General features: G+C 43.4%; 1 protein-coding gene across 3 annotated transcripts; it reads right to left on the reverse strand.

Moving 5' to 3' along the window:
* Positions 1-4,724: 4,724 nt before the first annotated feature.
* LOC116958583 (uncharacterized) lies at positions 4,725-23,067 on the reverse strand. 3 transcript variants are annotated; one of them, XM_032981301.2, is made up of 9 exons: positions 22,959-23,067; positions 19,390-19,451; positions 18,910-19,136; positions 16,491-16,651; positions 14,543-14,741; positions 10,174-10,339; positions 8,168-8,218; positions 7,187-7,215; positions 4,725-4,881 (listed from the first exon to the last, which is right to left on the reverse strand). In XM_032981301.2, exons 3-9 carry the CDS (start codon positions 18,986-18,988, stop codon positions 4,799-4,801), a joined length of 768 nt encoding a protein of 255 aa, XP_032837192.1. In that variant the 5' UTR covers positions 18,989-19,136; positions 19,390-19,451; positions 22,959-23,067; the 3' UTR covers positions 4,725-4,798. The 3 variants fall into 3 exon arrangements, with proteins under 3 accessions (XP_032837192.1, XP_032837193.1, XP_032837194.2); XM_032981302.2 differs by lacking the exon at positions 19,390-19,451 and having other exon boundaries at positions 22,959-23,062; XM_032981303.2 differs by lacking the exons at positions 18,910-19,136; positions 19,390-19,451 and having other exon boundaries at positions 22,959-23,066.
* Positions 23,068-26,254: the final 3,187 nt, after the last annotated feature.

Here is a 26,254-nt window from a genome sequence, read left to right on the forward strand (position 1 = left end):
GGTTGCACTTGTGGCTTATCTATAAACCTCTTGCACTTTTTCAGCCTCTTACCGAAGGTACAGTTCCACTCGTGGAAATCGTCCTTAATCGTCCAGTATGTTAAAATGGCTCCAATCAAAACCCTAATGATTAAAGACATCTATTTTCGCAATTACCAAAATATTGGAAAAAATATTTAAATCGGGCTGGTTTTCGAGAGGATCCCTGCACCACCAGCGCCAATAATGGATGTTGTATTAAATGTTCTCTTCAGGGACCTGGCTAAAGGCCACTACTGCTGTGTACTATTTCTTGTAAAAAGTCCTTGATACTGTTGACCATGATATTCTACTCGCAAGACTTGGTAAATACAATTCGTGCAATTAACTGGTTTAAGAGTTACCTATGAGACCATTCTCAAAAAGTACAAAGTGATAACATCTCGTCCTCATTAAAATAGTTAAGGGTGTTAAGACAAGTTCTGTGCTAGGTCCAATTCTGTTATCCTTATTCAAAACATTGGACTAAATTAAAGTAATTAAATATCTGCTAATTACACGCATGCTCGTAATCAGGTAAATCGCCAGTCAACAATCTCCAACATGATTTTCACTTCATTCTATATCAATTATCACTAAAATCGCTTCTAATTCTATATTTTTTGCGGTTGTCCTTCCCTCGCACCTCAGATTATCACTGTTAGCTATGGTGTGTAAAAAAATGCAAAATTCAAAAAAATGTAATACCACAAGTATTGATAAATCTTAAGCAAAATAAAGTTAATATCGATGACAATTGGACTTGAAATGCGATTACAACTACGAAAATGATAAAAACATAATTACATATTAAATCAACAGGAAAAGCCAATGAATACAAATTGGCTTTCCAATCGTTACAGGAAAAGCTTGTATAAATTGGCGAGTTTTAAGACGTAATTTAAAAAGTGAAACCAAATCCCCAATGTACCGAGAAAAGTGATCCCATAATTGCAGAGCCTGGTTGCCGAAGGCTCTTGCTCGTAGAACAGTCTTTAGAACGATTAGTAGACCAGAATTAGCAGATCTTAGTTTTCAGTGGTATATAAAACTTGAGCTACCCTATAGAAGGCGATTAAATACGAGAACGATTCTGTACTTTATATACATCTGGGGTTATGTGTTTCCTCTCGTAAATTTAGCTCTTCTGTACCTGATGATGGCTGCTTGTGTTGCAACTGAAACGTCGTACGCTATTGTTATTTTATTATTTATACGTGACTTTACCGAAAAAAAACAAAGTTATTCTTGCAGTCACGAAAGCTTCGAATAAAGTCAGGAAACCATATGGTCATGATTTAGAGCTTAAAACCCGGCCAGCTTAGTTTTTAATATATTGTAATTAATTTAAAACACTTCTATAAACGCTGGCAAGTAAGGAATTACAAGAATCCAACAATGAAATAAAGGCATGCACCAGCCTTTTAGAATCCGGAAGGGACAGCATAGGTCTTAGAGCGATGTCACGTAAATGAAAAAACTATTTTGGTAATATTACATGGGCCTCAGTGAAACTGGCGTCCTGGGATAACTGGATTAAAGTGCCCTCTGTAGGGATACTAAAACCATTCAATTCAAGCACTTGATGTGAAGAATCCAACAATCTGTTGTATTACAGTTTAAGAAAGTTTGGGTGCATCCACAACATCAGCAAGATAACTTGACAGTATTGTAAAATGTTGTATCAGTCTTAAATGATAATTGACAATGCGACACACACCACAATGGGCAATCCCTAGAACAAGACAGAATAACGCTGTTAGAACCTTAAACCATACACGGCCACAATAAAATACCTGCCACACCAAGTGGATAGATTAAAAAAATAGATGTCATCCTCAAGTTAACTTTCTGGAACATGAGTCAAGTGCCTGGAGAAGATTATTGGAAGAAATCTCTACCATCCACAGACTTTTAACACCGTCCCCGCAGAACTCGCAAGACTTGAAACTCAACAGTATTACATTGTTCACAAAATGACCCTAGCTTTCACTGCAAAATGTTAGGGTAAATTACGTGTTATGGAACTTCAAGGATATAAACGTTATAACTAGTATAAAACCTGTATTATTTCACTTGGTCAAACAGTTAAAGTACATGGAAAACTGTCACTTCCAGGAATCCAACAGTTACATTTATTGAATTCATATGTAAACACCAAATTATAATTGGATGTTTACATGTGAATTATCATTACCCATTGACGTTATTGATTCACTCAATTTGTTTTAATAAGTGAAGTCCAAGCCATCAAACAGGACATGAACTTTCTATCCATGCACATTCTGGTGGTGTCACTGCAATTCACACGTCCTCTACCGCCTCCGATTGGTTGAAGGATTGGGGTAGGGTTTAGTGGTTAGGAATAGGGTTATGGTTTATTAGGGTTACTTTTAGGGAGTTCGGGTTTAGAGTTAGGGATTAGTATATGGTTGAGGTGACTGTTAATTACATATTAGGGTCAGGGCTAAAGGATGTGCACAATTCACGTGATGCCCTCTTGTGGACATGCACAACTACATTACAAGTTCTAGATTTGAAGCTTTCGTGACTGCAAGGATCCATACTCTGGTTCTATTCATACGTGACTTTACCGAATAGAACCAAAGAGTATACATTACAAGTGTAGTGACGCATGTCGGAGACAGTAATACTGGAGGCACCTCTTATTCTTTACTCACAATGGGTGCTAAACGCACCCTACGTAGGTGCACACTATATATGTACACAGCCGTCTATTGTCGGCGGCTCTAGCTAGAACAGTTGGCAGGCTAACTCGCGACGCCCAGTGATGGTGAAGACGGCGGCGACGGTGGTGACGAACCAACAGCACGGCGAGGGGATCAGGGCCCCCTCTTATGCTCCCGGCGTGGTCTTGATCCGCCCTCGCCACGCCCTTTTATTGGAACCTACTCGCAGGTCCCTGGGGATTCCAGATGGCCCCCTGCATGAGCTTTGCCGAGATGTTTTATCGCTCGTAAATACCGTACTGTCGTCCCTCGACGTGTACACTGCCGTTCCTTGTAGTTGCACTTTGTAGACAGCAGCCAGCGCTATTGTACGAGACAAGGAACAAAATAGCCGAGCAGGTGGGAAAGAGACCTTAACACCGGTAGGATAAGGATGCCACCGTCACGTTGGCTAAAACACATCAACATGGACATCCGCTAAATTACCGAACCAACATGGATGCCCTCTAAATTAAGCCTTTTCCATTGTAGCACCAACGTTTTGGAACGTTTCCTCCCTTAGCACCGTAAAGCTTCTTTCAAAACATTCTCAAGCAGGTATAACCACATGTTATTGGTGACTTTTAATTGTAATGTGCAATTTTATCACGGGACTGTGTTGCCTTGATTTGGTTTTGGACTTTTTCTGTTGCTTTTCTGCCTTGACCAAGCTTGGGAATTGGTGTACTTATGTAATTTCAACTTACATACTGTATGCTAGAATTAGACACGTGGCTTGATACAAGAATAACTTTTCCATGAGTTGTCATCACCTTCAGACATTGAAATGTGGAATTTACATATTCCATGGCGACCAAGAGGTAAACGACTGCTATTGTTTGAAGAGCGACTTGAGTTTTGCTCTAGTCTTTGGGTAGCTATAGCCAATACAACACAAAGTGTCTTCATGAAGCATCAAGATGCATCTCATCATTCTCATTGCCAATCAGCCCTTTATTAATCCACTGTGATATGAAGGCGTCCCCGTGCCATATCGGTCATGTTGGTTCTTTGACCGTACTCCATCACCACGCTGTTCATTTGTTCATTAATGTAATTTGTAACGCGCACACATTGAACTTTGTAAGGACATGGAGGGGCCGGCGAGAGAATAAAAAAATATCTATTTAGATTCTGACAATGTTGATCTGACGGCAAAGTTCAACGTGAGAGAGGGACTGGAGGTGCGACAGAAAGCAATATTCACCTTGGTCAATGCTGCTTGGTGAAGGGAGGTGCACAGGACAGATTAACGTCACTCCCCATTGGTGCAAACCGTGGTCCAGAATCGAACTCATGTTCATGGCTGTGTTCACAGTGAAGTGCACTAACCGCTGCGTAGTCAGTCCTGTTCAATTGGCATGTTTGGCCAAGCCCATTTATGAGTCTTCGGCTTTGTGGGAGGTAGAAAGAGAAGTTGGATAAAATCTCACATTTTGGTCTCGCATACTGATTCATAAACCAACTTGCTCTATTGCAATCGCCTGGCAAGCTTGCAGCCCAACGTGTTTGGGATTTTCACAAAATGCGTGGCTCCACCAACACTTGCCTTACTCTGTGCCCCACCCTCACTGATTTCAAGACCATCGGTGGCGAGGTGGCGAGACGTTATCTCCGTCGCCTGGTGTGTAGGAGGGGCTGGGTTCGACCCCCACTGACCATGCCATTTGTAGTTTGCATTTTTCCTCGTGGTCACTTGGATTTTATCCGTGTCCGTTTTTTTTTCCTCCCACATTTAGAAACATGCGTGTAGATTATTTGACTATTGCTATACATTTATGCATACGCCACTTTGTTGAGCTACCGTTTGCTCCACGAATTTCCTTTTTTAGGCCCCGCCTATTGCCATTATGCCACGCCCCTGACACGACCGGGCTGCTCTGCCGTCGTGAAAGTGGTTTTGGTTGGGAAACAGTGGGGGGTGGAGTTACTTCACGACGACCAACATCCCTTAGAGCAGCGATCTCACAATACACGTTACGCGATATTTTTTTTTATTATAATTATTCTGTAGAAATGGAAATATTCAGTGCATAAATTATGTGTTCCATTCAAAAGTCTTCAAAAGATTTCATTTCCATACTTTGTGATTCTTCGTTTTCCCCGCTTTTTCTTCGTTCCTCTGTTTTGGTATCTGTCCGGTATGACAAAAAAATACAATTACAAAATATACATATATACGTGCCATATCTACATATTACTTCATGTCTCTTCCATCACAAGAGCTGGGAATGTAGGGTCCGAGGGGTGTACCTCGATATATGTTTGAGCTGCGTTCTTGAAAACCTCAACGCAAAGTGAAAGAGTGTATATCGAAACATAATATCCCATAAGGTTCTATTATAGAACATACGATGCGTTTCTAAGAATATTTTCTTACCCTAAACCTACTACTGTGACGCTTTTCAACACAACTAAGATATGTTTTTATGCACAACTATGGAGAATAATAACTATACAGGTCATTAAAAACAAATCCTGTGCATGGTAATGTACTAACTGTGATAAACGTTGTGTGACTGGTGGTGAGGGTGAGGGAGGGGCAGTCGGTTAAGTGGTGAGTGGGACGGTGAGGGAGGGGCAGTAAGTGAGATCGTGAGTGTGAGGGAGGGGCAGGAGGTGAGGGTGAGTGGGAGGATGAGGGAGGGGCAATCGGTGAGGTGGTGAGTGGGAGGGTGAGGGAGGGGCAGTATTTAAGGTGGTGAGGGAGGGGCAGTAGGTGAGATGGTGAGGGTGAGTAGGATGGTGAGGGAGGGGTCGGATGAGCGTCTGGCCCCCACTCTTGGGGAGTATGCACAGTGTGTACAGTGTAAAGCGTGGTGAAAGGGACAGTAGTTTGAACTCCAAGGCTTGTTTACAACAATCAGCGAGGCTGTGAATCGCAGTGTCCAGGCACACACCTATATCAAATGCACGCATGGGCAAACGATAATAACGTGCATTAACTTAGGTATTCACCAATTTTTTTCCACTCAATGAAAAAAACGTAATAACGAAACACAGAAGACATTAACTGAAAAGTGTTAATTGACGGTGAACGTCGTAACAAATGGTGGCAAGTTGAATGAACGTATATCAGGGTACACCTGTACGTATATCAATGGAGTAGGGCTTAAAATCGGGAATTCATTCATTAAAATGTTTTTGAGTAAAAGCTCTCCCCCACTAAAGAGGGCGCAATACTTTACAGTATTAATTAAACGAAGGCAGTCCTACCTTTACAATCAAGACAAAATATATGAATGAGGGGACATACTCAAGAAAAGCTAAAAGGAAAAATATTGTCTTGCAGTTTCCTGAACTGTTCGGTGCTCAGAGCCAATCTGAGGTCGGTGGACGAGAGTTCCAGAGCTGAGGCGCCACACTCGAGAGGGCCCTGCTACCCCTAGTGTAGAATCAAACATTTTAGGTTGAGCTAGCAGGGCCTGGTCTGGGGAGCGCAAGGTACACCTAACAGACGTCTCAGGGGCCAGACCGGACTGCAGGTACTGAGGACCAAGGCCGTTTTGAGCTTTGTAAGTCATTGCAGCGAACTTAAATTGCATGCGATAGCTGACTGGTAGCCAGTGCAGATCACGAAGGATTGGTTTTATGTGCTCAAAACGGCTAACACGTCTCAGCATGCGGGCAGCCACATTTTGTACCAGCTACAGTTTACTAACCAGTCCACGATGCAGCTCAGCATGCAAAGCCTGTCAGTAATCCAGACGCATTGACACAAACGCGTGAACCACTGTTTTGAGATCACTAGCTGATAAGAGGGATCGCAGCCCTCGGAGCACTCTTCGGTGATAAAACCCCGCTTTGGCCACAGGAGCATGGTCAAGCTACGATCGAACAGCACACCTCGGTTGTGCACCACTGTTACAGGGAGTGGGCGTACTCCGTTAATTAATGAAGACTCAAGCTCCCCGTTTCACCCTCAGCCGACTCTGACCCTACAATCTTCAGCTCCGTCTTGTCAGGATTCAGCCTTAGCCAGTTCTGCTGCATCCATGCAGCTACCTCTGCCAGAGACAGTCTGTTCAGCAGTCGAGAGCTGCATCTGGGTAACTTGCGAATGAGACATCTGGATGTAATCGGCATACTGATGGCACTGCAAACCGTGCCTCCAGTTTGATGGGCCAATTTTTGCTGTGAGTAAACACCACTGCACCACTCTCGCACCTAAGATTCAACGTGGTGACAGTGAATACTGTGGAGAAGTGGGCCAGAGGGTAGTGGGTTCACGTACCCGTTTGTGTGGACCCTTGGGTGTTATCACCACATTATGTGTTATTTATTTTTGTTTTCTGTGGCTTACCACCTGGAGATACTAGCCAGTACCTTCCTAAAAAAAATAATCTGGGGGCTCAATGTCAAAAAGTGTTATTATTGTAACAATTATACTTTTTACATAATTTTAGTTGTACATTGTTATCTGGAGTGAATGTTCTTACCTGGAGCAAGGGTAGCTGCTTCATCCAATCTAAAGGAACAAAAAATAATTAATTTCAAACTTCCACTATGCGAGGCAGACTCAAATAGACGTTGTGATCGTTTGCTTCCATAAACGTTCAACATTACGATGCTACAATCATTGTGCACTATATTTACTGATGTGTGATAATAATTTCAACTTAGAGCGTGCACAGTATTCGCTCTCTCTGTTAGAGAGGATACCTGAAACGTGACGACGAGAAACGACACTTGAGACCTTTTACTCTCAAAGGTAATCTTTCTTCTGTGGGACGTCCAAATTGCTTTATCAATATTCCTCGATTTACGACCGTTCGGTTTACGAAATTTCACTTTAACGAAATCTAATTTCCGTGCACACAAAATTTCACGTGGCACGCGCCTTGAGATCATCAAACGAGTAGCCACATGGGTGGCTGTCGTTACGGTGTCCCTGCAGTGGCAGCAGTAACGCCTCCACAGGGCCTCTCCAATAATTCCCACATGCAGCAGATCTTTTGGTAGGTTCCTCGGCAAGGTAAATCATTTTTGTTTTTCAATCAATGACTATTCACTCGTTTTAATATGTACTTTATTGGTATTGTTTGTATTGTGGAATGTGATAGGTGTGTATGCTTAGGTTATGAGTAGAGTTTGAGTGACTGTCCAAAACAAATCCCCAATTTTTTGCATTAAATTAATGGGAAAAGCCAATCCGATTCACGAAATTTAGTTTGGCGCGAGTTTCTTTGAATAATGCATCAATTTTGTAAATGGAGGGATTCCGTGTTCCAGAGCAAGGCCTCCCTCTCAGGGTAGTCCATCAGGAGTGTGACCTTGACTGACACCTGTCATGACTGGGTGTCTGATTGAACTTTAGTTGTATGTATGTTGAACTTCTTTCGCACCATACGTAGCCAACCGTGCCCATCGGTTGATTGATTGCTTAAACTTAAGTTGAAAAAAAGTGTTAAAACACTCACCTCTTCATTTTATCAGCATTTCTTCGTTGGGTCTGTTTTTTGCCTTTGCGCCTGTTTAAAAAGCAAGCATCAACATATATAAACACCAAGATAAGGAGACAGTGAATCCTTAATCTAAAGGTAGAAGGCTTGAATTGCTCTACTTGTGACTTCATGCAAAACCAGCTTGAATGTTTGTATTGGGATAGTCAAGTGGAAAATAAAAAAAATCATACACTATATAGTATAGTGCCCTTCACAATAACATTTCCACAGAGCGCTTCATAGATTGACACATTAACAACGTATACAACATTTAATCAATGAAACAATTACACAACGAAATAAAAGGGAAACTTAAAGAAAAGAGTATCAACCCACACCCCGAGCAAGTAAACAGGCCCCTAAACCGGCCATGCAATAGTGATGTCAAACTAACAGACAGAACAACCCAAAGGGAGTTTAACACGTAGGCTTTCGCGACCAATATCATTCTTAAGAGGTTTTATTTTTGGGTTAGATCGCGTAAATATATAAATGTGTCGTTAAAACCCGCCACACCCGACACAGCCAACTAGTAAGGGATGTCACGTAAACAGAACATGCCAATTCGTCACTAGTACAGCACACCGGTGTGTTGGAGAGCCAAGCCACAACATTTACAATCCGAGTACGACGTTTCGCCAGTAATTACAACTAGCTTCATCAGGCGACAGCCAGATTTGTGTCAAACCGGAGATATGGGTCTTCAGCAACAGTTTAAATAGGCACAGACTACCAGATTCCCTTATGTCAATGGGGGTGGAAGTCGTTCCAAAACCTTGGAGCCAGACAATGGAATGAGCGCCCTCCTATCCACACCGAGGAGCTACAAGAAGGCTCTGTGAGCTGGATCTGAGACTTCTGGTAGGAACATATCTCTCCGAAAGATAACTGTGTGCCATCCAAGGCCTAATATGTTAATATAGTCAATCAATGATGATCTGGCGGCTTCAGAGGAAGAGGGTGGCGGATTTTCAACAACGCCAGATAATCACTAATAATTACTTAAATAGCTTATTCATAAACCTTAGGTTGTGTTCACACCACCCGTGCGGAGAGATACACACATCCCCATTCGTGGGGTAGGCCACCTTCAGGTACATACACGCATAGAGCCACACATCTAAAGCCACGATTGCACTGGCGCCTCCGACTCAACAAAGCGGGGTGTGGCGTATTAACCCTGAGATGAGGTCGGGGGGTGTGGAGTGGTTGCCCAGCCAAGGTGTGGGGTCACGAGTGTGTGGCACACGCCACTGAACTCGGGGGGGGAGAGGTGGAGTACCCCTCAGGGGGGCTACGCTCGGGGAAAGTGTGGTTGGGGCTGCTCCTCCAGCTCTCGTTTAAATCCGACATTTGTATCTCGGGGGCTGTAGAGCCCAGGAAAGTGAACATCTCTCAGATGAAGAGGAGCAAGTTCCAGATGTCACACCTGAAGAAGTTGAATCTCTCCCTTCACAGTGTGAACAGAAGGAAGCCCCTTAACCGGAAGCTTCCTTCATGGGCATCATCAAAGCAGTGCAACCGACTGCTGGGATAAACTAAAAACTTTTTATTATTTGACCAGGTAAGATGGACTGAGCTATATAGCTCTTTTTTCAGAAGCTACTTGGCTATCACAAATGATAGCTCAAAGAAGCAGCTTATCGTGTGGGATAGCAGCAGTCAAATACTCTCAATGCGTGATGTTGATTCTAAATGTGGAGGGAAGAACCGGAGGACCCGGATAAAAATCCACGCAACAACGCCGACATCATTCCTTAATAAGGAAAGGGTAATCTGACTGACATGAACTGTAATATTACATCTGTAAAAAAATAAAATCCTGGGAAGTTTTTCCTCTCCATGTTTACAGTGAACATCCTCAGTAGTTTTACAGTTCACGATATTGTTCCCCTGCAAGCACTCAACACGTACATTATTCATAACCGCGTGTGTCTGGCAGGCAGCCGTGTTGTGCAATTTCAAGGGATAACAATGATTACCTGAGGCACACGGTAACCAAAACGACCACAATGACAACGACAACGATCAGGATCACTGACACTGCGATGATCACGGGTATGTTGTTGACCGAGGTCGGTGGTGGTTCTGTCCAGCTGGATAATGCGGTATTGCTTGAGGTTGCTGTGGGAATAGCTGTAGTCCCCTCTGAGACAAATACAAGCACACACGCCCACATTGAGACGATTTTTATTTTATTTTTGCCAGATAAAGTCTACTGAGCTATGTAGCTCTCTTTCAGAAGCGGCCTGGCCACAAATGACTTATCACGTGCAAATTACAGACGCAGAGACCCATAGAGATGCATAGCGTCCCAAAGACTAAACTTAACTATTTTATTTTAATAGGTAATGCCCACTGAGCTATGTGGCTCTTTTTCAGAAGCGCCTTGACCACAAATGATTTGTTGGGGCAGTGATGGATATGCGTGCCAGTAACCCAGCACTGTGGAGGTGAGGGTTGGTGAATCGCATCAAACATGTTTTCGAAATTCTATTCCCATGGGCGTTAAGGAGGAGCCGCAACTTGGCTGTTTCGGCAGAAGGTAGTGCAGCAAATGCGGACTCCACTTGTTCTGTTTTGTACGAGAATGGAGCGTTTTTCCTCCTCCTTGCATGCACACACGCGTGAGATTTCTCCAGGCACTCGTTTCCTCCCACATCTGAATACTCAATAATTGGCCCACAACACCTTAATATGTAGAGGGTCGCAGAGATCAGGCAATTGTTGGTAGCACCGGCTCCTCATCGAGATTGAAATCTAATGTCTTTAGAAGCTTCACCTCTTCTCCACTGCCCATTCCTTGCCTCATCCCTCTCCTCACCCCTGCCCTCCTTCTCATCCGTACCCTATAGCTCCTTTCGTGATCTCTAAGTGCCCCTCTATCGCTGCTGCCACTCATTCCTCAATCCTTCTAGTACGCCCCCTGTCAACTCCGTTCTGTGTCACCGCTTCGTAAGCTGTGTCAAGCGCCTTGAGTGAAGGTACTGTATAAATATACAATTGGATTAGATATTCGATTCACAATTTAACTCAGTGAATTAAGTTTTATATGTTCATAATAAACGTTTTTGGGTTAGATCGCGTTATTTAAAAATGTGTCGTAACCCTCCACACACACGATATGGCCAATCAGCAAAAAAAGTGTCACGTTAGCCCAACGGTGTGTTGAAGAGTGAATCCACAACATTAACAGTTTTTGAGTACGACGTTTCGCTGGTAATTACATCCAGCATCATCGGGCAATTCGCCAGAACGGTGAAGCCTTCACTTGCTCCCGTTCTTAAATAGAGCAGCAGGGTGACGTCATCATTTAACTCACGCAGGTGCGACAATTTCAGGCGGGGTGGGGGGGTATTGTAATTATATAATAGATTGGTAATCAGTCAATTGTTATGATTAGTAATGAGTTGTAATGTGTGTGATTGTAATTATAGGCTACGTTAGTAATCAGTTAATTAGTATGTGTTTCCCCTATAAGGAATTGTAATTTGTATTATTTAATAATACGCTTCCAGGCCACACTAAGCCTGTAGCTGTCAGAGCGATTAAGTTATTTCTATTTCTCTCAATTTCAATGGATTCTCTAATTAGTCTTTGCCAGTAACACTTCAACGTTATCAAAATCAATTGAGTGTCCTTGTTGGCAAGGATGTTCTGCCACTGTCGACAGTTGTGGTTGAGAACACATTCCTGCGGAGGGGGCTGGTATGAAATTTTGAAGTAATTATGTACGGATATTTAAGCCAAACTTGTTGGCCCACCACTACGTTTCTCCCGAACAAAAGACGTGTGCATTGCTCGATGGCTTATCGGTGGCGCTCGCCCACTCATAACAAGGATGTTTAGCACTATGCTAAGCATCAATGCGACGAGCAGCATCAGCGTCGCCAGCATCAGACAATACCTGCTCGTGGAAAGCACTACCAGCATCACGTTTCGCATCGATGCGATAAGCGGGCTCAGCGTCACCAGCGCCAGACAATTGCGTTTCGGTGGCGGCCGCCATCTTTTGAAACGAAAGATCACCAACACGTTGGGCCTGAATGTGGTGAGCGGCGTCAGCCTCGCCAGCTTGATATCCGGGTGTCCGGATACATGTGGACAGACATCCACAGACATACACAATTAATCCCCTGCCTCCTGTGAATTAATCCCGGTTGGGCTTCCAGTCCACTACGTTTCCTACCAGTAATGCCCACTAGGAGCGCATTTGTTATATATCCGGGTGTTCGGATACACGTGGACAGACATCCACAAACATACACAATTAATCCCCTGCCTCCTGTGAATTAATCCCGGTTGGGATTCCAGTCCACTACATTTCCTACCAGTATAATTTAATATTTACCAGCGAAACGTCGTACTCAAAAACTGTAAATGTTGTGGATTCACTCTTCAACAAACCGGTGGGCTAAGGTAGTGAACTATTTGTCTTTTGTCAACGTGACACTTTTTTTTGCTGATTGGCTGTGTCGGGTGGTGGAGGGTTACGACACATTTATAAATAACGCGATCTAACCCAAAAAGTTTATTATGAATAATATTGGTCGCGAAAGCCTACGTGTTCAACCAAGTCTAAATGTAAAATCAATGTGCGAATTCTTTTACATTTCACAATCGTGCACATTTTTGACAAACAACCTTGTTCTAGTGTATGGCATTTTTACTGCAAATACCAATCACAAATTATTTCAGAACTGCTTTTTGTCAGTTTAACACGTAGGCTTTCGCGACCAATATCCATAAGAGGTTTTTGGGTTAGATCGCGTAAATATATAAATGTGTCGTTAAAACCCCGCTGTGTCGGGTGGTAGCGGGTTTTAATCACACATTTATATATTTACGTGATCTGACCCAAAAACCTCTATTATAAACTGATTTTTCCATAATAGAGGTTTTTGGGTCATTGGTCAAACAAACTGCTTTTGTGTTTACGTTTGTTGTCCTTGCCCCACACCTTAGAGATTAGCATAGTTGGCTATGTACGGTGGTGCAAAAGAAGTTCAACACACATACATACATGAGTATGGGTCTCTTTGGTTTTATACAAGCATCTGGATCTCTGTTGGTCTCTATGCATCTCTTCCTTCTGGTATTAGGAAGCCACTGGAACTATGAACTTTTAAATCATCTAGATTGACAAACGAATTTCTTTTGAACTACTTGTTCTTGTGTTTGGTGTTGTTGTCCTTCCACCACACCTCAGAGATTATTAGCATGTTTGGCTACGTACAGTGGTGCGGAAGAAGTTCAAAATATATACACGAGCTCATCCTGAAGGCCATGGCCACAGCACGGGGAGTCCTTGACACTGAGTGGCGAGCGGGATGCAGAGCAGAGCTCCTGAGTGGCAGCTCCGTTTGGTTCTTTGAACTGGCTGATCTTGTGATGAAAAGCAGCAGCCCCACGTGCTTTGTCAAAAGCCACTGATGTCAGTGGTGGCCGTGAGTGGAAGCCAGTGCATTAACCAGCGTGAAGTATGGCTAATCAGCCAGCAGAGGATATATCAAGTTCAACATCGTGTGGCTGCTGCTGCCTTCCCGCTCGAGTCTGTGGGTCTGACTTGTGCCTCTGAGTCGTATTTGGAAGGCAGATTATGACAAAGAGTGTACTTGTAATGATGTTCAACGTGTCTCTGTCCAGAATGGAAGTGATGCACCTGAGGTTCTGGTCTTGTAAACACACCACTCATTGTTCTGGTTACCAGGATGGTCTTTTAACGTTTAACAGTAAGCCTACATACACTATTTATTTGAACGGCATCCTTAAGTTCATAAAGTATAAACTTTTATGGAGATATAGCAATAAAACATAAAAAGCGTGATGTACTTGTACCACCTGCATACGCTACCTGGTTAGCGATTATGTTTACAAAGCCAAGGTGAAAGAAACTAGTGTGTTGAAATCTATAATAAATCTAGACTTTGGTCAATCAACAGGTCACGTGTGGTGGAATAAAATGTGGGGTAATTCCTAACTATTCTGAAGATTTTGATTTAAAGCTTTCGTGACTGCAGTAATTCATATTCTTAGTTTTTTCGGTAAAGTCTATATATATTTGTTATTTTGTTGTTTCTCTTCAACGTGACTTTACCGAAAAAACTAAGAATATTCTGAAGATGTCTGATCGGCGTGGAAGAGTAGGCCAAATATACTTTCCAGTTGGGCTACCCAGAGTATCCTCAAGCGCATACATGTACGTATGTCGAACTTCTTTCGCACCGTAAGTAGCCAACTCTGCTAATTAATCGGAGGTGCGGACCCTTTCACAAGCAATGCCGTGAGCAAGATATAGCAGGGCTGTCCCTAGGGTGCGGCCAATCGTTTTAAATTCCACGTCCAACTTACCTGGGCGATTCGACACCCAAAGTTGCAGCGAGCTTTGACCTTCGTTATACATGGGCAGCAGTAGCACATCGCACTTGTACGAGCCGGTATCCGACGTTTCGACGCTGGCCATTGTGATGGACGCCTTGCAGCTCTCAGTGCTGCCCTGCCACTCGGCCCTTGGGTTGTAGCGCCGAATCGAGCCGTCGTTCACCAGCACCTGAGGCAGCACGATAATTGGTGTTGGTCATGCGCATTGCACGGCCCTTATCCACTGCTGAATGCGGTGGCAGTGCCCACAGTTTAACTCGTCACACGTTACATGTGCCGATCGACCAACTGTGGTTAACCGTCAACCCTGGTTACCTACATCGTGGTAAATAAAGAACAAACATAAACAAAATGCCAAGGTGGTTTCTGTTCGTATCAATCCTTGCTTTTTGTGAGTGGCGTCATCAGGACCCGAGACCACATAGAGGAATACCACACCACTTGTCTCCTTCTGAATTCGTATGGAGAGGGTTGATCAGTACATGTGTATGTATAGATATTTATATCTGTGTGGGTGTGTTCATGTCGATGTTATGGGGAGCGATAATATCGCGGTCAGCGTGCTGCGCTACGAACCTGGTGACTCGAGTTTGATTCCCGCTCACGGCCAACACCGGTGACGATTATTTGAACCAGTCCTGGGCCTCCCCTAGGTCGACTCAGCCTCAAATGACTACCTCGCGTGGTGTGCAAACATTGCCACTCAGGAGACAAAGGCGGTCGGGCGTGGTGTGGTCACCCACCCCCTCGTGTACCGTTCTGCCTTTGATAGGTGCTACTCGTTAGCAGCATTTGCCCCAACAGTATGCTAAGTCTATACGGGGGATCATTGTCATGTCGATGTTGGCGAGTGATCCAGCATTCTGTGTCTCATTGAGAATCTGAAATGTTGCCAACGAGAAACTGAGGCAATCAGCGGTGTTGTAAAGTCGCGCAAGTTTTACTCTCTGCTTTTAAGAAACAGTAAGGGGAAGATTCCGACAATTGTGTACGTTTGCACCCAAATGGGTAACACAATAATATATACCGTTCCACACTTGTAATGATCGGTAGGTAACATGTCTATTGGCACTGTGACACTATTGTAATTCTACAACGTCATCGAGAGTTCTCACAACCCAGCTACCCGCACTCTTCCTTTCCACCATTCACTGAACTCTTTGTATCTCCTCTTCAAGTCATTTAACTGCCTTTCAACTCCCTTAACTGTTTAATTTCCTTAACATATCGCCACTGTAGCGAGATTCCATCTCCCTCGCCTGTTATGCAGGAGGTCATGGGTCAAATATTAACCCTGACGCCTGTATATATGGAGTTTGCATGTTCTCCCCAAGTCGCGTGGATTTTTCTATGGGTTCTCCGGTTTTTCCGTCCTTTGTACACGTGGTGATATCTTCATAACAAGGATTGTGTTTCACTTCCCTTCAGAATCAGAATATTTATACTGGAAGAATCCGATGAGCTATGAAGCTTTTTTTCATAAAGCTGGGTAGACCGTGGTGGTTATGGGGGTGGAGGGGGGATTATAAAATATCCCAATGTTGCAACTGCCGCACCGGAATATTGACTTGAACACAATGCTGATAAGCCACTTCATTGCGCTCTAATTACATGTGGAAAGGTCGCTTCTGAAAAAGAGCTAATAGCTAAATGGCCTTTACCTGGTAAAATTAAATAGTTTAGTTTAGACTTTGGGTCTCAATGCATCTCTATGGGTCTCTATGAATCTGTAATTTCCAAGTGATAAGCCACTTCGTTGAGCAATCACTACGTGTGGCCAGGTCATGTCTCAAAATTGGCTATATAGCTCCGTGTTTTACGTGGTAAAATAAAAGTTTTAATAGTTTAGTGTGATAAGCCTTGCTCCACCGCGCTATTCTGATTAACAATGTGCGTGGGTGAAATTGATCGATCTCACCTTCTCACTCCGTGATCCAGAGTCTCTCGACCATTCTACCACGGTGTCTGTCACACCGACCGTGTTGCAAGTATACTGGCAGCTCAGGAACGCGGTCTCGCCAGACTGGACGGCGACTTTGCTTGGGGTCTGGACAACTAATGCCTGTACACTCAGTAACACTTAATGCAGCATCAAAGACGCTCTCACACACATACACACGCACAGGAGCACAAACCAAACACGCCCACAATGAGCAACAGGTTGAACTCACACCGTTAGTACACCTGCAATAACGTAGACTAGCAGGAACTTGCTAAACGTCAGCGGTAAAATAGTTGGTCAATATGTACGTTGTATCATCACTCCCTCTCCTAGACCTCACCAATGTCGTGTGACGTCATAACCCGCCCCCCCTCTCACCATCACCGCGTCTAGTGACATCACCCTCTCTCCTCACCAGCGCACCTCAAACTAGCGTGACGTCATCACCCTTCTGCTCTAACTCACCAGTGTTGCGTGACATCATCACACCTCCCCTCTCTTCACTACCTATGTCCCGTGACACCCCCCCCCCCCTCCTCACAGCCTTACTCCAACCTTGCGTGATGTCGGTACAGGGGATCCCCGATATACGTCACCCCGATATACGTTGTTTCGTTATAAGTCGCAACTTTCCAGTCCCTAATCCCGACGGATATCAGGGACCCCCTGGACTCGTTTTCCCAACAGCCCAGTGTCTCTGAGGTCATCAGCCACTACCATATTGACCCCTCCCCCCACCACCTCACCAGCATGGCCTACCCCCCTCTCCCTACTTGGCCAAACTTTTTTTCCCCCCTGGTTACAGACAGACAGGCAAACAAGCGTATTGTCACGTAGATAGCCGAGCATGGGATTGCATACAAAGTACACGGGAGACCGAGGATGGGCAGTGAAGGACAGGAGGTCCACAAAGCTTCGAATCTGGTACAAGGCAGAGGGAGGTGGACAGGTCTCGTTCCATCTTATCTTGTTTAGGTTCCTAAATAAAAAACAAGTATCTATGACTTTGTGCGATGCATGTGTTTACATGTAGATTCAATGTGTTGTCATATACATGGGGCTTAGCCTATTGTGTGTCTGCAATTATATATGGAATAGTAATTCTATAATGATCTCACTTAAATACATGGGGAACGAAGGGTGCCAGTTAATCAAATGTGCCGGTTATCTGAGTAGTTATACTTAGGGTTCACCACATTTTCCAAATACATGAAACTTGTTTTTCAAGAAACAAACTAAGCCTACGTGCAACTATGATGAAATAAATAATAATCTGTTTTACAAAGGTACTCACCAGTCAGTTATAGAGCATTCTAAGTGGATTGTGAAGAAGCAGATTGGAGTACAGTTTATAAAGTTACACTACAGCGCAAGGATATTGCACAAGGACAGCACAAGGACATCGAGTCTTCAGCTAGCACCGCCACCACTCGGCAGCGTCTTGAAGCTTCCACAAACAACCAATCTTTCGGAGCAGCTCACAGGAAGATGCCGGCGTGGCTCTTGTGATTTTTTTCCCTGATACGTGAAGGAAGATTTTGTTATCGCCGTCTATATGACAGATGCTGGTTAATAGAGCATTCCAGATTGATAAAGTGCCGGATAACAGGGCTTTAGAATTGTACCACCTGTGTCTCGGCACAAGGAACAGAAACCTATCAAACTCACGAGGAAAAAAAAACGAGAAAACTACAACACCCAAACGAACAATGTTGCACCTGAGACCAGTTTTGACGATCTGAAGATTTGAAGATTTTCAACAACGAATAAGGGCTGAACCCAGAAATGGAGGAAGAGAAGAAAAAGATGCAGAACGACCGGTTTTTCAACAGCAGCCCAGCCTGATCGAGTATGATACTGGATGTAATTACCAGCGAAACGTCACGGTACTCAAGTTGTCAATGTTGTCGGTTAACTCTCCAACACACCGGTGGTATTAAACTAGTAACGAATTGGTACTTTTTGTTTACGTGACAAACCTTACTGATTGGCTGTCGGGTGGTGGTGGGTTCACGACACACATATACTTTTGCGATCTAACCCAAAAAAACCTTTATTATGAATAAGATTGGAAGTGAAAGCCTACGTGTCAAACCAAACTTGCTTTGTTAATAATGTTATATACATTTTCTTTTAAACTAATTGGCCTACACTAGAGACGGCCTTCTTTATGGCCATGTCTCACCACCGGTATTAGACCACAGAACAACACCAAAATGTGATCAGCACAAAGGCATTGTAAATATCGAAACATTCACAGCTTTAGAAATTACATCAAATAAGACTATGAACCACCAAAATGATTGCATGGTCTCAATAAAAAAAGGACGAGATATTAATGAGTGCACTACAATCTTGCTTTGAACAATGACAGGTGAAAACAAATGTGTCTTACAATAATATGAATAGAGGATTATCTTCATGGCCATGCACCAGAACGTTCTTGTCAAACCAGGCCTGGTTTGAGTTGCCATTGGAGAGGCACGTGACAGTCACGTGCCTCTCCAATGGCAACTCACCACTGTTTACTTTGGTCGGGAGTGGACTCGAGTTTAGTTCGCTGGCATTGTAGTTCTGAGCGTAAACCACTTTTCCAATGCTCTCCACGTTACACCTGCAGACCTACAAACACACAAGAAGCTGTAAGTACAGGCAGGCCTCGACTTACAAACGCCCGGTTTATGAACAAGGAACATGTTGCTTTATTTTATATTTAATTTACTATACAGCATTTATCACCCTATTACATGCAAAAGTACAATAATTTTTATTAGTGAGTTTAACAACGCTTCCCTTTTTCATTTAGCCGTAACACATTTTATAACACTGACCGAATGAACATGTAAATACAGTACATTGTGGTGTTCCTACTTACGAGCTGCTCGACTTATGAACGAGCCTCGGGAACCGAAACCCACACGTAAGTCGGGGACTGTCCTAGGAGCACAGCGTCATTCTTTTACTTTGTGTGAACGATACGCACCGCATACTCTAACAACGAATAATAAACCATTTGTTTAACTAGAATTTCGGCGGTCTACGGCCACCTTATTCTCGTTCCTGCGGAGGCCTTCTCAGCGTTTCGTGCCTCGCCCGTCACCAACACTGATGTCCTCCCCCCCCCCCCCATGTGTCCAGATACTACTGGGTGTGTCGGCATTCATGTTTACAAAATACATTTCTTTTTCGGGTAAGGGGGGGGTTGACAATTTTTGTAAACCTGTTGGGTCAACTTTTTACCCCAAAATCTGAGGTTGGGGAGGGTCGACACTTTCTATATCTTTCTGATTCAGGCCTTCTAAAAGGCTCCTTTAATTTGGTTGATGGACAAACGGAACTCTGGCATTTTATAAATGATAACCTAAAACAATGCAGATTACTGTTGTATAAAAGCGTTAATGCCAATCGCTTCAGACAATCGCTGGAACTCATCAAATGACTGGCTAGAATACAGGATTTTAATGAATAGATGCGTCAAAAAAATATGGCATGCAAAAAATGCCTACTTTTCCTCCACTCTCCTGGAATCACATGGAAATGCCAGGATTTTTTGGAAAACAATCAAATGTATTGAGAAGGCATCCAAAACAGACAATCTGCCCGTTGAGCTAAACCGAAAAGGGGAATATTTTTCAGATCTCCAAAAAATAGTTGACAATTTTAACCTGAATTTTTCTGAAGCTGGTAATCTTTTTGATAATGTATTGGGAGTCACCCCTGCTCATGCAAATTCCTACACCCCTGTCCAAACATTAAACGAATTTAGTTCCCAGCCAATTCCCAGCCAATCCACGAAAGTAATGTTCTGAAACAACTGTCCTACCTCAAAGGGTCCTCCTCTACCGGAGCAGATAGTTTTCCCGTCTTTGCTCTAATAACTGTTGGTCACCTAATATACAAACCTATAGCCCATATTTTCAACCTGTCCATCAAAGAAGCATCAGTTCCTCTAGAATGGAAACATTCCTATGTCCGTCCACTTCACAAAGGGGGCCCTAAAGATGATCCCAATAACTACCGACCTATCTCAATTTTGTCCCCATTGATGAAAATTTTTGAAAGATTATTGAACTACCAAATTAGCAGTTTCCTGTCCACCAACAATCTACTACATCTAAAACAATCTGGGTTCCGAAAAAAATACAGCACCACATCTTCTGCATTAGACTCTTTGAATCAAATTTACAATAGCCTTGATAATAAGCAGTACTGTGCCTGTCTTTTTCTTGACCTGTCCAAAGCTTTTGATACAGTAGACCACAACACCCTGCTTAGTAAACTAAGTTGCATCGGTTTTTCCGAAAACACAGTACAATGGTTAAAAAATTACCCCTTTTCTCGCACCCACACTGTATTCACAGATGGTTGGAGGTCAAACAGTGTTAAGATAACAAAAGGGGTTCCACAGGGTTCCACAGGGTTCCATCCTCGGCCCCCTCTTGTTCTCTCTTTATGTCAATGACTTGGGCACTAACTTGGATCATTCCAGGGTAAATCTTTTTGCAGATGACACGATACTGATTACTGCTGGCCGCTCTCCGGATGACGTGATTGCTAGGCTCCAGGGTGATTTCAACAAACTACAACATCAGCTAGTTGCTCTTAAACTAGTCCAGAATACCTCCAAAACCAAGGTGCTATGCTTCTCACCGGGACTAAAGCAGGAAGTTATTTTTCCCCAATTACATTCCTTAAATAATTATCAAATAGAGCAAGTCAAGATCTATAAGTATCTTGGGGTCATCCTGGCTTCAAAACTGAATTTTGAAGATCACATTGATTTTACTGGTAAAAAGACAAAAATAAAAATTGGTTTTCTGTATCGACGCAAGCACTGCTTCCCCCCAATGTTCCGTTTGGAATTGATAAAAGGTACCATACTGCCTCTACTTGACTACTGTGACATCGTGTATAAATCAGCCCCAAGTACTGTACTGAAGAAGCTTGATTCCATCTATCACTCGGCCTTAATATTTGCATTGAACTGCCCATATAGGACTCACCACTGTGATCTCTACATTGGGTCAAACTTAACATCTCTTAATGTTCGACGACTTGTGCACCAGATCTTACTTATTCACGATGTACTTATAAAAAAATCCGCAGACTACCTACTGGATCTCCTCTCTGGTTCAAAGAACAAATTTGACCTCAGGTCTTTGCTCATTTACCAGCTTCACATTCCCTATTGCCGTACAAAAACCGGAGGAAGGGCCTTTGCTATTGATGCCCCCAGGGTTTGGAATGCTATTGCCAATAAACTGCAACTTGAATCACTACCTATGAGATCTTCACTCAAAACTGCTCTAGAGGAGTTGTACACCCCTAGCTGCCACTGCTATTCAGTGGCCTAAAATATGGCTCGAGGGTTTGGTGTTACATGTTACTTATGTAGTTTATTGTTAAAATTCGGTCACAGTCCCTATGATCGCTGTTACATTGCATTTATGGCTTTTGTTTTGGCGATTTCGAAAAGTTTTTTTGGTTTGGCCATGTTTTTGTTTATTGTAGTATGGAGTTAGACTGATGGCCTTAATCTTAGTTGTCTTGTGGTTATTGTTGTTTGACTTGCATCCCACTGGGATTTTTGCACACAGCGTTGGTGTACGGTGCTATTTCAGGAATATTTTGATGTTTTTTTCCTGGACTTTCTGTTTGCACAGTCACATAATCACTTTAAGATGTTTTTTTGTTCATGTTTTTTGTTTGTTGCGGTTGCACCCGATTCAAGAGCCGAATGGCTCACAGGGCTATACCAAATAAATGGAAAATGGAAATAAATGGAAATCAATGGCTCTGCGTTAGTGAACGTGAGTAAAAAAGGTGTTAAAGGCTGCTGCTGGGCTTCCTGATGGTCAACAGAGACGCCACTGTTGTACTGTACTATGTAAGCTGTACTATGTAAGATGAACAGAACCTGCAAAGTGAAACGGCCATAATAGCTGTACACGTACACATGCATGCAAAGATCACAGGCCACCCGCATAGTCTTAACAGGCTGTAGGGGCAAGTGCTGTTAGCGATGAGCAGCACCTATGAAGGCCGGCACGGCACACGAGGGGGTGGGTGACGAGGGCCATGCCCGGCCCACTTTGTCTCCCTCGTGGCGATGTTTACGTCACACAGCAACAAATACTCAATTGAGGCTGAGTCCACCTACGCACACGCCACACTGCAGCTCACAACACTTCTTAGTTCTAATTTGGAAATCCCTCCTCGCGCCGTCTCGACAATGGTAGGGGAGGCCTCTAAGACCGGCTCAGGTTTCCGGCCGTCAGCAGGAACTAAAACTTGGTCCGTAGCGCAGGGCGCTACCTGCGGCACTACCGCGACCCACACACAGCGCACAGCGTGATGAGCGACCCACGCACAACACGGTCAACGCACGATAAAAAAAAAGTTCAACATAAACACGAATAACGATGATTAAAAGCTGTTGCTTACCTTCCTTTCTCAGACATATGATTTCCACAGGTACGTGGTAGGCGTGGCGAATCACAGCTGTGTACATTCCAATTGGCTTCCGGTGAAAACTGAGATCGAGGGAGCAGCCTATGACACCTCAACACGTAATGCCCGTGACCTCACTGCGACGTGCCCATGCACCACACAGGTATGTCACGGTTTACGATGGGGGACGCGTTCTGAAAAATAAAACTCGCGTCAAAGAACATTTCGTAAATGGGAAATGGATTTTCCCACTTATGTAATCCTAAATGTAGCCGGTGTTAGCTGTGATGAACCGCACGTATAATTGTGCACTCTGCCGCTTGCTCCAGGTGCGCTTTATTATTATTATAAGAGAAGGCAATGGTGATCGAGGATTGAACCCCGACCCACCACGTGCACAGCAGAGTGCGAGGCACTCCGTCCCCGTCCCAAATGTAGATTTGGACTGCCCTCCGCAGTGAGAGATTGAGCTGCAGTGTAACGTGGAGGGTGTCTGTTCCGCTATTGCAGCCGACCTGTCCCCGACGTTTGGAGGGGGACAAGACGGACCGGCTTCACTCGGTGCCGTGACACGGAATTTTGTTTGCAAGCCATTCTCACTGGGCTGCCGAGGGCTCGCGGCGCGTGCATTGGTGCGTCATTGAACACGTGCACATTTTTTTTACGATTGTGTGTGTCCAATGGGAGATACTTGTGGCACCTGTAGGGTTCGCAGATGTGCGACAGCCCGGCATCTGGGACTCAAGTTATGTGGGTGGGTCTAAGGACACTGGCAAGGGCGTAGCGATGGCCTGCCAGTTTGGCAACTCACAGGGTGCATGTGTGCTGGGCGACCCTGGGAATTTAATGGATGGCCACTATTAGATTTGTTAAGCATTTTGCCCGGTGTTTCCTCCTACGTCCTTGTTTTAAATGTGTTGTTTAATTCTGTTGAATTACATTTTTACTTTATTCCCCGCATTTTTATTTTCAATATTTCTTTCCCTGTCACCTCGCTCGTAGGATGGGTATTTTTGATGAGCCAACTAGGTTCGGCAGGCTCTGGAAGAAGAGTGACCAACTTATTTGGGGTGTATAAGGTACCACACTTGACTAAAGGGACACCAGGGGCTGGTTACCCTCGAGGTTCTCCTAACTCGTGAAGCTAGTAGCTATCAATCTGCAATTGATGGTGTGTATTTTGTGCAAAACTGGTTATTATTGGCCAAGACTAATTAGAGAATATATCAAAATTTAGAGAAATACAAATATTTGTAACCGTTCAGACAGCTATAGTGCTGCTTGAAAGCGAATTATCAAATAAGACATTGTTTAAATGCATGTTAATACAGGTCACCATACTTCAATAGGGATTACCTTTGGTGCAGCTATTTTTAGCACACAATCGACAGGAGATACAAGAATAATGGGCTATGCATAATGTGCATGCACAATGTACGTTGATCATATAAATAAACCAAACGACAATAGATACCCAGTCATTTATATGCATGCATTAATCCTCCACTTCGCACAAGAAGGGCATACAAGTGACGCCATCACATCTCTCCCTCGATTTAAGGAACGAAACGGAGATTTCTCCACAAATCTGGCTGTCGCCTGATGAAGCTAGTTGTAATTACTGGCGAAACGTCGTAGATCGCGTAAATATATAAATGTGCCGTTAAAACCCGCCACCACCCGACACAGCCAACTGGTAAGGGTTGTCACGTTAACAACATGCCAATTCGTCACTAGTACAGCACACCGGTGTGTTGGAGAGCCAAGCGACAACATGTACAACCTGAGTACGACGTTTCGCCAGTAATTACAACTAGCCTCATCAGGCGACAGCCAGATTTGTCGTGAAGTCATACTGTTTCCTCCCTTATATAGAGGCGTAGATGTGTTGACCACGCTTCTACGCTCTTGCACAATGTGGGGGGGGGGGGGATTACTAAGGCAAGGTACATCATTCATGGGCTTTGTTCGAGCCCTTTGAACTTGTCCTTCCTGTCGATTGTGTTTATTAAAATAGCCTACCAACGGTAATCCCTATTGAAGTACGCTGCCCTTTGTAGGCATACATATAATAATTTAAATAATGTATTATTTGATTATTCTCTTCCACACAGTACTAAGCCTGTAGCTATCCGAACGGTTAAAGTTATTTTGATTTCTTTCAATTTCGATAGATTATCTAATTAGTCTTGGCCAGTAGTAGCTAGTTTTGCACAAAACTTCAACATTATCAAAATCAATTGAGTGTCCTTGTTGACACGCGTGTTCTGCTACTGCTGACAGTTGTATTTGGGAGTATTTAATAATACACACAATGGACATGAAGGACAATATCAAAGGGCTCGCATGCATAATGTGCGTTAACTCATTAATCCCCCCCCCCCCCCACTATGTTCAAGAGCACAGAAGGGTGGTCACCACATCTACGGCTCTATATAAGGAACGAAACAGGTAGACTTCTCCACAAATCTGGCTGTCGCCTGATAAAGCTAGTTGCAATTACTGGCGAAACGTCGTACTCAGATTGTAAATGTTGTGGCTTGGCTCTCCAACACACCGGTGTGCTGTACTAGTGACGAATTGGCATGTTCTGTTCACGTGACAACCCTTACTAGTTGTCTGTGTCGGGTGGTGGCGGTTTTTAACAACACATTTATATATTTACGCGATCTAACCCAAAAAAACCCTCTATTATGGATGATATTGGTCGCGAAAGCCTAAGTGTTCAACTTTGTTGACCCTTGATTTAAAGCTTTCGTGACTGCAGGGATTCATATTCTTCGTTCTTTCGGTAAAGTCACGTAGAAGGGAAACAATAAAATAACAAAATCTAAGAAAATATAAAACAATAAAATTATCACGACGTTTCGACTGCAACACAAGCAATCATCATCAGGTGTGAAAACCACAGCAAGACAATTTGAAAAAAGTGGCTTTTTTCAAATTACGAAATGTGGTGTACTGAATGCAATTCACTCTTTCTGAGAGTAATTTATGACTAACCTGTAAATAAAAAAATGAAATTATAAATCACCTTCATGGTAGCGTTATAACAGCCGTTTGAGTTACATTTCTATCAAGAAGAAAGTAAACGAAATGTTTAAATGAAAATTGGTTTTCCAAACTTTACATTTTCCTCACCTGTGAGAGTGAATAATAAAATATAAACACTCGGTTCTCCACTTATGTTTGTTGCAAATGTGCAATTGTTGTAGGAATTATTTAATTAGTATAAGTATCGACTAACTGGATTCTGTATTGATGTCAATAAAAAATAACTCTTTATTAAC

Source organism: Petromyzon marinus, chromosome 80, assembly GCF_048934315.1.
Source record: "Petromyzon marinus isolate PM22_M1 ecotype Great Lakes invasive population chromosome 80, UKy_Petmar_22M1.pri1.0, whole genome shotgun sequence".
Taxonomy (NCBI): domain Eukaryota; kingdom Metazoa; phylum Chordata; class Hyperoartia; order Petromyzontiformes; family Petromyzontidae; genus Petromyzon; species Petromyzon marinus.

Bases quoted from the DNA above. Each gene is read 5' to 3' on its own strand.
- LOC116958583 (XM_032981301.2), bottom strand. From the start codon at position 18,988: ATGGCAACTCAAACCAGGCCTGGTTTGACAAGAACGTTCTGGTGCATG. The intron at 16,652-18,909 runs GTAAGACACATT...TGCTGCATTAAG, and splicing joins AATCCTCTATTCATATTATT to TGTTACTGAGTGTACAGGCA. The intron at 8,219-10,173 runs GTAATCATTGTT...CTTTTTAAACAG, and splicing joins TTGGTTACCGTGTGCCTCAG to GCGCAAAGGCAAAAAACAGA.